Source organism: Simochromis diagramma, unplaced genomic scaffold, assembly GCF_900408965.1.
Source record: "Simochromis diagramma unplaced genomic scaffold, fSimDia1.1 OVJJ01000604.1, whole genome shotgun sequence".
Classification (NCBI taxonomy): Eukaryota; Metazoa; Chordata; class Actinopteri; order Cichliformes; family Cichlidae; genus Simochromis; species Simochromis diagramma.
Genome location: NW_024387416.1, coordinates 5,002,010 through 5,014,542, shown reverse-complemented (window position 1 = coordinate 5,014,542; position 12,533 = coordinate 5,002,010). Strand labels below are relative to the sequence as shown.

Genomic DNA, 12,533 nt, shown 5'->3' with positions numbered 1-12,533 from the left:
GCAGCGCTGATGTGGGGAGTTTAACATGTCCACCTTTTAGCCCAACTTCTGACAAACACTATGAGAAGAACATGGTGTTCATGTGGCGTTTTATTTGATTTTGGCTTTGCAAACAAAGTCGCAGGTGGCATGCGGGCATCGAAAGCCCCGAAACAAACCTGGCGAGATGACGCGACCGTGCGTGTGTGAGTATGGGAAGCAGGAAAAGGCTCAAGGAAGTGAAGTATTGTGCTCATGAGAGGAAAGAAAGAGAGAGATGTGTCTGTGTGCCTTTCCTTCCTCATCCTAATAAACTCCCACCTTTTGCCTTAGTGCTGACACAGAACAACACAGCAAACACACAGACACACACACACAGACACAATAAGGCCATTTGACTTCAGCACATAAGAAGCTTATCCAATCACTCATTCAATCATGAATCAATTACCAAAAAGTGTGTGAGAGGCAAATAAATGGAGCGTGCCTTCACATTCCATCCACTAATGGAAGCACGCACTGACCTGAAACACCCCGAAACAGAGAAAGACGAGCCGGCGGACTGACGGATCAGTTGACCGATGACTTTTGTTGGTTCAGGACTTCCAATCAGTTTGAGTAAACAGCCGACAAATCTCTGAGGATCCTCTCATTACGACTGCAGCAGAGCGCGTGTGGTCGCAGAGATGCTAACAGGTTAAGTGGATGCAGTGTCTGAACCTGAGCAAGGTCACCCTGCACAACCTCTGACCTTGCCTCAAATCCTGTGACACCCGTTATGTCCTCGCTGTCCGGTTGGTTTGTCCCGAATCAGACAGATCAATTACTCTGTCTTTGCTTCATTTCATCAATATCTATTAGTTTCTGTCTCTTTTCCACGAGCTACTCAGACCCACTTTAGATGTTCTGACCTCTTTCCACCTTCACCTCCTCTTTGTTTTTCATGCTCTTCAGCCCTTATTTTTTCCTCGGTTCATTACACGAAAATCCAACTGTCCTTTCTCGCTCCCTTTTACTTCGACTTGAGTCGGTGGCCAAAACAATCCCTTCTGATTTGTACCACTGATGATAGTCAGCAATATTCACAGACAGGAAACACAAAGCATGACAGGGTCACCTAGATTTGATGAAAATGTTTTAAAGGCTTCTTTTAACTAGATTTTACAAAAGAACAAGCGATAGAAATTTTTAAATCTACGGCTTAACTGTACCCTCTCAGTTTAAACGCTGAAAACTGTTCGCAGTGCATTATAATTGGTTTCGGATTGCTTTCTATCAGATGGGATTTTCACGCAACAGAGGGCTAGAGAGGCAGGAGATGAGGAAGGAAAGCGGGTGTGAATCCCAATGAGTTGATGATATATGCTTGAGCTGTATGCGGCCGTCACTTCTTCTAAAGCCCTGCGAAGGTAATACACGCTAATGCTCTCTCTGCTAAACCCGCCACGACTTTAACTCCAGAATATTCAACAGCTTAAAAAAAAAGACAGAAAGAAAAGAAAGCAGGCTTTTACATTATGACACAGCACTTTTCGCAGGATTTCCATTAGTGAGGGAGTGAGAAGAATGCAGAAGGTAGGAATGAAGGAATGAAAGATGGAGAACTCCACCGATCCGCCTATGCAGTAACCTACAGGTGACGTGTAGTTTAACCTGGTAATGGCGATCAAACTGAGTGGCGACAGCTATACTGAAAAAAGGGGGTGCAGAATTAGGGCAGTGAAAAGAATTCCAATCATTAAATCCTCTTGGTAATCCTACAAATCTGCTTGTGTCAACTATGCATGTGTGTGTGAAAGAGAGACAGTGGGTGTGTGCGTGGCTTCTGACATCTGACTTGGTTTGACCTTTGCTCTGACAGAGTCCAGTCAAGGCGCGACTGTGTGGGCTGACCATTGACAAAACAAGTGCGTGAGCGCAGCTAACGTAATTCTCAGAATTGAAATGTCTGGGCTTTATAGAGGACGCTTTATAAGTCAGAGCGTATGAGAAGCTAATGAACTTTAGTGACGACAGCAAGAAGGAGTGAGAGAGTATTTGCTGTAGGTGGCTAACAGTCAATGAGAATTTATCCATCTTCTCCTCCCTTCTTTGACTCCCTTTCTTCCCTTCATGTGTAGCAAATTTTGGTTTCATTTCAACTGATTTGCCATTTTTTGGACGAATATTTTACACTAACTTTATAGAAAAATCCATGTAGGTGTGCGAGTCAGCTAGCTTTAGCTTAGCTTAAGGCTTAGCTTTAGCGTTAGCTTAAGGCTTAGCTTTAGCGTTAGCTTAAGGTCTTTTGAGAATTTAGAAGATAACAGGAAAAAGAAAAGTGACTGGAAGAAACAAATTATGGGGAAATGGGGAGAAAAAGCAGTCCGTTCTAACTCCTGAAGCTTGATATAATGAAGATTTGTCAAGTCCCGTGGCATTCCTGAGGGACGCAAAAGGTGACCTTCCGTGCTCTTATGCTACGCGCCGGGTTATAGATGAAATCCAGTAGAATGACGCTCCTGCGGTAATACACATTCTAGCCGTGTATTCCAGCCCTAACCCTAACCTTATCCCTAACCTTAAGCAGCACTTTAATGACGTTAAATCGCTTTGGAAAACACTAAGTAAAACAACGTTTTACTTAGTGTTACGTTACTCGTAACCCAGGGACGTGTTGGGTGCCCGTAACCGTAATATAACGACGATTTGTCACCTGGCGTAAAATGCTACGCTTTGGGAGCGAGAACGTGTTGAAAAAAGAGAAGATCTTAAGATTTGAATATCAAATTGCTACATATGAATAAAACGAAAAAATAAATCAGCTTTGCGTCAGGAGGAGGTGTTTCTGATGAAGCCAACGAGAGACTGGAAGGCAGACTTTAAAATGCAACAGCTTTCCCCTCCTCTGCACTCAAGCTATAGCCGAGGCGAGAGCTTATCAGACCAAACTGAGAGAAGCGCTAAAAGCATTTCTGATGCCATTCTCCACTCCCATGGTACCACTCAACTGCATCAGGCCCCATCAGCTTCACTACCACGAAGGAGAGGGATGAAGGGCAGACAATGAATGAGGGAGAAACAGACAATGGGATACGGGAATGAGAAAGAAGACATTCTCTTGTCTTTGCAAAACCACGTCACATTCCCCAGTGGGAGACTAACAATGCATCCTCAACACAAACACATAATCTACTGTAGTCCACATGTACCCTCACAGGCAAAGCCTGCTTCAGTTAGTTTAGTAGTTCCTCTCTTCCTGGCCTAATCCCCAGGCATGTTTCTAACATGGATATACCGCAGTAACAAGAATTTTGAGCCTACCAAGCCCTCCAAGTGAGAAATTTTAGAATCATTTTCCTGGTAACAGTGTGAGTCATACGAATACACAATGGCCACATCAAGTCAGATGAAATGAGTTTCAACACATGTTCTGTTTTAAATTATTAACATACACAGAAGGTAAAATACAACATGGAGCTTGGCAATTAACTGCATTTTTAAAATTCTGGCTTACAACTATAATCAAAACAAGTTATTCAGGATATAAATATTATACCTTTTGAATTTTGGTACAAAGCGCACTGCTTTCCTTTGCTTTCCTTCACAGCACTGCATTTTTCCCCTTTCTCAAATCCAAACTCTTTCACGGTTTAGTTCAACTGGAGCAAAGACAATGAAAGCAGAGCCTTTAATCAACAAGATCCATCGAAAAGCTGACCTTCTGCCAACAGGTCCACAGACCACACCAGTTTTCAATGACCACACACTCATCCATCTCCCAACCAAAAACACACTTAATATTAAATGATGGTACCAACCATGTTTTCCACATACAAGTCAGCGCCAGTCAAGGAACAACAACAAAAAAACTACAATCGAGTAGTAAATCTTTGCTCACTAAAGGCAAGTGAAGTGAAAAGTGTTTGAAAAGAGATTGTGTTAAGCTGCTGTTTACAATAAACAAAGAAAAAGTATAGTTTTTGGGAGGCAAGCAGGTGGTACAGTAGGTGGACGCCGGGTGGCCTTGTTAGCAACATAACGCTTATATACCTGCATAGTATCCGACTAACCGAGCTCATCAAATTAGACCAAACTCTTCTAGCCCACTCTGTAAACGGACCCTGATCCACACAGTCACCAAACCACTGGGAGAGAGACCTTCCCATGTGTGCCGACACCCTAATGAGATTCATGTGAGGAGCATTAAAAGTGCTGCTAGACCAGTGCAACTGGAGCTGGCAGAGGGGGAGCGCACACAACGGATATGCACATAAACACAATGGAAAGGTGGGTATAGAGAAAAAAAATCGAAATCTGTTCGTGAAAGTGAAAATGATGACCACCTACACGGCCTTGTTTGTGATTTCTTTCAATTAAAATCCGACATTCTCCCAGTGACTTCATTATTTAGCGTGTAATTTCAGCCGAGCAGTTTTATGACTTTTCCCTCAACAGTTACCCAGAGAACTGCTACAGTCCCACATCAGTCTAATTAACCACAGTACCAGCTGATAAACACATCCAACAAGCGCCATAAAAACAGATTCATCATAACTACAACGAGGAAGGCAGAAAAGAACATTTTTCACAAGACAGTTGGATAATGTGAGGCATGACTGTCTGCCTGTCTGTTCGCATAAAGTGCAGTCTTGAAATACTGGAACGTCTGACCTTCTGATGGCGCCATATGAAAAGTCACCACGACTCCAAAATCACTGAGATTCATTCTCTGCTGGCTTTGAATGATAGTCAGTATCTGCAGTCTATTAGCAGAATAGCATCTGACATGAGGATGCCATGCTAAAATGTTACTGTACGTGCAAATCTAGCTCAAGACAAACACACATCACCTGAAAAGTTGCTCCTTAACAACAGCACTGTCTTACATAAGAGTCCCCCATTGTCATCATAACACACATCCAAACAGTGAAGCATGCACAGAGACACACACCCAGAGGGCAGGAACTACTTCAGCTCTCTGAACGAAAACACTGTTGTTGTTTTTAATGAAGACATAAGCCCTGCGTGTTTGCACTTGGCATCTCGTCTCCAAAGCTTCTGATCTGCCCAAAAAACAGAAGAGACACTGGAGTTATTGATGCATTTCTTAAACTACAACTGCTTTATTGTGAAAACCAGACGCATTGCTCTGTGGGGCAACATATCGGCTTGTTTCCCACTCTTCCCCACTCTCTATCAGAGCTATGCAACTGGATTTGTTGTGAGGCCACAGGCCACAGTTGCATAATAATACAGAGCCAGGGAGCTAAGTTACAGGCACTCCTTTCATTCCGCCAAAGGAACCCGGATCGACAGCAAAGACGTGTCAAGAGGACGGATTTAGATGCGGGCTGATCACACCTGGAAAAACAAAGGGTTAAAGCACAATAAGCGCTGCAGCACAGTGCAGCACAGGGCTAAAGCCCATTAACACAGTCAGGTGACTGAAGTGCAGGCAGCTAATGGTCAACGGGCAGAGTGACGCAACCTCTAAATCTTTTCCTCCTCGCTGCATCTGCGCGTAAACACCATCATGTGCTACATAGAGTACGAAAGGAGCTTAAGCAAGCATAAAATATTGAAAAGGGGAGTGGAGGAAGATAGCAAAGGCACTTATTACCTGTAAACAAAGAGAAAACATTCAACAGGGACAAAGATATAAAAGATATAAGCACACACACACATGCACCAATCCGGCCTCCGGAGGGACACAGTATGGCTCTTTGTGACTTCTTATTTTGTTGTGATGGATGTCTCCTCTCATTTTTTTTTATTTTATTTTTTTTTTTCATTTAAACTGTCAGTTGCTTTTTAGAGAACAGAAAGGCTGGCAAGTCTGTGCTCCTGACCCTGACGGTCACAGCACAAAGAGGGAGCTTGTTAGAGAGCCCGGGCTTGTCTTGTGTTCACTCTGACTTATAGCTATACAAAATCTGTCTGGCTCTTTTATCCTCGCATTATTGCTCTCGCAATTCAAATATTTCCAACTATACAGAGTTGAAAAGAAAGGAAAAAAATGCCACTACTTTACAGTCATTTTTTTTAAACTACACTTGTGCAGCAGGGTAATATCCCAGATCATCCAACTGAGTTTGCCCGTCTTCATCCTCTCTGCTGAAGCGGGCCCCCCCAGCGAAGATGCTGAATCACTACCAGCTCACAGAGCCGCTGATTCTGACCTCTGGCTTCTCCAGAGGAGGGCGAACGAAAAAGACAAATTCCCTACAAGCAGCAATCCCTCCAGCAGAAAGCTCATTTGACTGAACTGTCCCTTTAAATTTCAAAGCCGATACGTGTCTGGATCAACCAGCACACAGCCTGGCGTTTCTGCCCAGTCCGTGCACTTGTTGTTGGCTGCGAGCAGAACAAGTCTGGCACCTGCCTGCTTCCCCAGTATCACCATTTATCAAGCAACAATAAAGGCAGAAGGCAGAGCTTTGGCATCGCTCTGTGTGCGTAAAACAAAAGAAAAAAACAACAACAGCGCAGAGAAGAAGTTAACACAAAAGACACCTGAACTTGTGGTAAAGGCTGATTTGCTTTTAAAATGCCAAATCGCTAATCGTTTGTGGAGCACTGTTTCAGCTCTATACGGGCACGCAAACTCCTCTAAAGTTGCATGTGCTGCCAGAGCCTCAGGTGTGCTTGTTTTGATATCTGTTATCATGATCGTCAGTAAAGATGCTGTGCACCGTTTTTACTCGCACACTGACACATTTATAGTGTGAAAAAAGCCGTGCCTTAATGCCCGCTTTAGCTTTGACTGTCAGTAGTGAGCTCCAACCTTGGTGCCCAGACTTTTTTGCTTTCCTCCACCTTGCAGTTGAACTCACCTCTACGAGCGCTCAGAGTCGCAGCCGATGATCCGGCGGAGAGAAAGACGAGCAACGCGAGAAGGCTTAATATCGCACCGCTGAGAGTCATCTTGATTCAGTTCCTGTCCAGCACCAAGGAGGTTGGAGGTCTGTCCAGTCCGATTTCACCACCAGGACTCCCGGACTCGTGGGTTCAGCTGCGGTGCATCTTGATCTTGATCCTGGATTTGTCTGAGTCCAGTTCAGTGGGGGGGAAAAACTAGAAATAAAAAATAAGTTCAGGTGATTGTTTGGAAATGAAATAAAGGCGTCCTGTTCTTTTATTCTGCTACAGGTTTCTGGTTTCCCGTCGTCCACAAAGCGCAAAGTGTTCGCCCGCTCACCGAAAATAAAGAGGGCTTTTTATTACGCACTAAATGAAAGCGACATGAAGGGAAACAGCGGATAAACTGTTGTAGTACTATCTGTGGTGTACCCCAGTCACAAAGTGCGCACCAAAGTAATCCAAAGTACCGTCGAATAATGTCCAATGGTTATAATAAGCCGTAGAATCGCTCTCCTCTCCGCTCCGTGTGCCCTGGTGTCGCCGATCCTGTCCCGCGGCTACAAACAAAAATCCGCCCGTTTTCTGTTTAACATTATCTCAGTAAATTCATCAGAGAAGGAGAAAAACATATTCGATCTGTATATTTAAAATAAATGAAAAGCGCGCCGTACTGCTGGAGCTCGAGCGCAGGAAAGAGGATCACCGGGATACGGAGAATTGTGACGGGCTGAGGATGCACTGCTCTGAAGCGCTGAGCGCGCACGGCCCCGCCCTCCGAGCAGGCTCAGAGCGAGTGCCTTACAGGTAAAGGTGGTGATGTCACAGCACACAGGTGCGCGTACGCAGCCCTGCTTTTCGCAGAAGAGTCACAGCTCGAGCGTGTCAACTTTATCTACTGACCGAACATGTTTTGTGTGTTTTATAAGGAGTCATTTCGCGCGTGGGAATGGACCCATCGTTGGGTCAGGGAGTAATTACGGTGTTTTCGCCACATTATTATCCAATTATAGAAATGCTGCTTTGTCACTCGGTGAGATGTGTTTTTTAAGACCTTGAAACGTGTCATTACAATAGTCACAGAATCCCAGGAGGATTCCTGCAACACAAAAGTGAAATGAGATCAACCTGTATCATCTGAAAACAGGCTGTAGAGCCTGGGTTAGTGGCCGGGTTATTCAAGCCTTTTACGAGGCTGGAGGAACACGTAGGCTGAGCAAACAATACTACTGCGGTAGTTTGTGTAAACTAATGTGTCACCTAAGATTTCACTACACTGAATTACCTGGAATTACCCAACTATGCGTAATAAAAGCGTGGGCTGTGGTCTTGGAAACCATTTTTAGTGGTTTTTGAACAAAAAGTACAGGCTAATGTTACAAATGCATAAGCTTTATATTTATATTATTTAATACAATATTTTTAACATTATAAACACTTAGCATTCCACCGGTTTCCTCCCTCTTCTGCTTTTTTTTTTTTTTTTTTTTTTAGCTCTGGACTCCTTAATCCGCCTGTCAGTCATCCTGACATCATGTTGGGAGGGGCGGGGCTTGGAGTAAAGATGATTAAATAGCAGATGTGAGGTTAATGGTCTGCAAGCTTTTTAAACACCCTAATAATAGGTTGTTTTTACGCCAGGCGTGATAGTTAACTGATAGTTAATCTGCAGCCCGTCAGCTCACTCAGTGCTGACATTTCAATATACATTCATTTTTTCCTTTGTGTGCAGCAGCCATGTGCGCTCGCTTTCCCGCTTCCTCTTCGGGGTTTCTTCTCCCAGCACGGCTAGCAAGGGATGCTGGCTGACCGATTTCACGGGGCCAGAGTGCAGACATGTAACCCGGTTTTAGGATAAAGGGAGGGGGTCATGCAGGAACCCGGATTAAAGGATTTGATAGACGAAGAGGGGGAAGGAGGGGGAGGACTGGGGTCAGAGGTGAGGCAGCTGATGTTCAAAAAAGTCAAATGGAACTAAGGAGTGAGCGGCGCCGTCTCTAATCGAGCTTGATTAAGCCCACACTGTGCGTGTCCCGTCTTTAAGCGGCCAATGAATTTCGAATGACTAAACATTGGACAGCATCACAATGGATGTCTTCATCGGAGACTGTTGCAGTGACCATTGGAGGTGAAGGCATTATTTTTTTTACAAAGGCCCACCCTTGACTTTTGGGGTGGTCGGCATATTTATCAATGTCATTTTGGGGGTTCAGATCCACGTCTAGTGTCAGTCACTGTTTAGACTGAATGCAGTCCAGCTGGTGGTGAGATTGTTGCCTTTGTCCTTACTCAAATGTCCCAGAGATTAGCTGCTGCCCCCTTCTGGACAGGTGAGGCAAATGCAAAAACAAAATACAGTACTGATTACCCAGAGCCTTGTATATGGATTGCACTGAACGAAATAGAGCAGAGATTTAAGAAAAAATAACGTTTTACTGAGACTCAGCTAACAGAATGGGGTGAGACACAAAGACAGAGCAAGATTGCACAGACACTGTGAGCTTGATTGAGTCCTTCATATCACTCAGCACGCACTGGTTCAAACAGAACCACAACATTTGCATAAACCGGGCGTACAGATTGGCATAAATTAAGCACAGGCACCAACCAGAGAGGAGTATGACCCTTAAAGGGATTGCCATGGCTGCTTATCTGTCGCCACGCATTAATAGTCAGGTCCTGATGTAAGGACACTGCAATCCGTGACCCTGCACTCCTTTGGCTAATGTGTGTGTCGCTGTGCATGACTGTTTATGCATTGTCACTTGTCTGTTAATGTGCATTCCCAGTGTGCACGCTTCTCCTGCATGTGTGCCAGCCAAAACTAGACACTGCCTTATGCAGGCCAAAGGTTGTCACTGGTCTGTAGGAGTGTGTGTGTGTGTGACTAATAGTGGAAGCTGGAGGGACTGTTATGGGGAAGAGGATGACAGAAAAGAAAATCAGACAGAGGAAAGATAGAGAGAGACACACAAGCCATCTCCTCCAGCAAATGTAATTATATGGCTGGGAATCAGGGAGCTGATTCTTGGTCAGCTTTAGGCTGGGCGTACACACACATGATGTTGACCTTGTCCTCGTCCCTTTACATCATGGCAGACAGAGAAGCAGTGACTTGGTTAAAACGAAAAAGAAAAAAATATCTTTGTCTGAAATCCATGCACTAAATCTCGCAAAACTGTGGCCAATCTAATTGCTGTGTAAGTAATGCGTGCACTCAAGGATATTAATTCTGTTCCAGTTAAAATTCACTAACAGCATGTGTGTGTGTGTGTGTGTGTGTGTGTGTGTGTGTGTGTGTGTGTGTGTGTGTGTGTGTGTGTGTGTGTGTGAGGGGGAGGGAGGGGTCACAGTAAGGCGAGGGGCTTCTTCCCCGAGGAACAGTGGGGCCACATGCACAGAAACAGTCGTTTAGTTAACGGCTTTCATTTTCCTAATTAAGATTTAGTGAATCCTGGTTTTCCATCTCTTTTTCTTTCCCCTCTTACCTCTCTCACCCCAGCATCCCTGCTCCCCATTACGCTTTCCGCTTCTTGCGCTGCATCTGCACACATTCGCCCCGACACACGTCTCTTCCATATAAATATATCATTCACGCTATCAGTCTAACTGAACCATTGAAAATCATTGCAGAAATGTGCTGAATGCGTGTATTTCACCCAGAATGTCTGGCTAAACAAGATTACAAGAAGAGCGAGGGGTCAATCCTTACCCTCTGTGATATCCACTACTTGGTGTTAGTGTCGCAGCTGGCTGGTTGCCAACCGATTTACCCCCCCATGCCTCACCTCTGCTGAGGAGGAAATGGAACAAACAGCTTAAAACCTTTTCTACTAATCCCCCAACAATGGAATCTGCTGTTTTTATCGAGGGCGGAGATGGAAAAGATTTTAGGCAGTGGGGCTGAACCGCAGTTCTGAGCCCAGGTAAGCCTGGAGATTTGGTTCAATGGTCCAGTTAAAGCATTTGATTAGCTTCATTCCACCACACTGCTCCATGACCGGGTGGAATTTTGTCCAGGTTACGTAGAAGCCAAGTGTGAAATCTTAACCTACAAATAATAAGGGGAAGGTTTCCAGCTGCTCTTTTGCAACTGGAAATCATTTGAGTATTAGAAGCAATGTCTGAAGCCGACTTTGTTTCTTTGCACAGAATTGTCCTCTGCAAAAGATCCTGCCATCCAAATGTTGGAAGGTAGTCAAAAATTACCTCTTGCTTGAAGTGCTTCCTTGAAGCGAGTTTAGCACCTGACCTGTGGACAAGGTTGGAATAATTAAGCCTGGGTATTGTCTGAAGTTATCCTCTCTCACGCTTTTGGTCCTACTTCTGGAGACACTCCATTTGGTTCTTTCGTGCTCAACCGGATAATAGCGAGAACAGTTCAGGGCTGTTGAGAGCAGATTTGTTCACTCTGAGTCTAAATCATCTGAAGATGAGATTGCAGCTATGTTACAAGCACAGGAAAGTAAAGTACTGAGTGCACTTGCTTGAAGAATCTCACAATTGTGTAGTATTCAGCTGGAACTCATTAAAACTCTGCATTAAGCAACAATTTCTCAGAAAAGTGACAAGCTATCAACCACTATCACTCTCCAAATAAAGGTCAGACATAAAACAATCGGATGCTTCCTGTTGAGAGGATGTAACACAGTAGTCTGATCTTCACTGAGGTTTTATTGCCAGTGCGTCCACCCGTAGCCTTACAGAATCTTGCTATGATACGACATCAACTGTTGTGGCTACTTGAAAAACCTTGTACTTAATCCAAGGTGAAAGATTTCACCATCCTTTATCCAACTTTCCTCCTCAAACTTGACTTCTCTGTCATGCACACAGCAGCCAGAGGGGTTGCACGAACCTGACGAACTTTGAGCAATGTCAGCGTCTCACAATCTTTGAGCAAAGAATCAGGTTGAGATAATACAAGGAAATCAAACACGACTTAACTGGTTGCAGTGATTAAGTGATAAGAGCTCATCAAAAATATGCAGTTGCGAGTCAGAAAACACATTTTCCAAAGCAGATTTCCAGTGGAATCGGTTTTGCGTGCATTTTTGTCAACAGGAAGAGCGAGAAGAGATTTGCTTCCATACAGAGAAGACTTATCTCAGAATGCAGTGATTACGCACCTCATCTTGCTTTCAACTGTTATTAATCAGGTATGCCACATGCATGTCACATTGGATATAATGTAATTAGGTGTAACTCTCAGCTGTCTGGTGTCCTTAAATTTCTGCTTGAAATGCTCTCAGCGTTCACGTATTATAGCGTCAATCTTTCACCCCGTTCCTTTATTTCTTTCCAGGGTGTCATAAACACAACATGCATGATGCTTCCGAGAAACATAAACACATGTCGAGATGGTTCTCCTGTGGCTGCAGCTGAGGTGTTGCAACACAATGCTTGGCAGAGAAATCAAAGCTGCCTTGCACCATCACAAACATGGTGGATGTTCTTGTTTTCAGCATTAATAAAAGCATCTTAATCAGTGAAGCATTAGCACATGTTAGCAGGTTTGGGGGTTTTGTGTGTGTGCGTGTGTGTGTGTGTGTGTGTGTGTGTGTGTGTGTGTGTGTGCTGGGAGAACTGTGCGCTAACCTTCGCTGTGTTGTGGGTCGAAGATGTTCAAACAATGCTAACTTCTTCATTATTTATAGACAATACACAAGCGCAATCTAGCAACAGCAAACACATGAATGAGTACGCATACGCAT

General features: G+C 44.2%; 1 protein-coding gene across 1 annotated transcript in view; it reads right to left on the bottom strand.

Moving 5' to 3' along the window:
• Positions 1-7,594, bottom strand: part of sema4f (sema domain, immunoglobulin domain (Ig), transmembrane domain (TM) and short cytoplasmic domain, (semaphorin) 4F) — a 57,076-nt gene extending 49,482 nt beyond the window's left edge. Inside the window, exon 1 of the mRNA XM_040012182.1 lies at positions 6,795-7,594. Coding sequence (XP_039868116.1) covers positions 6,795-6,885 — 91 coding nt within the window. The 5' untranslated portion in view covers positions 6,886-7,594. The remainder of the gene's footprint in view (positions 1-6,794) is intronic.
• Positions 7,595-12,533: the final 4,939 nt, after the last annotated feature.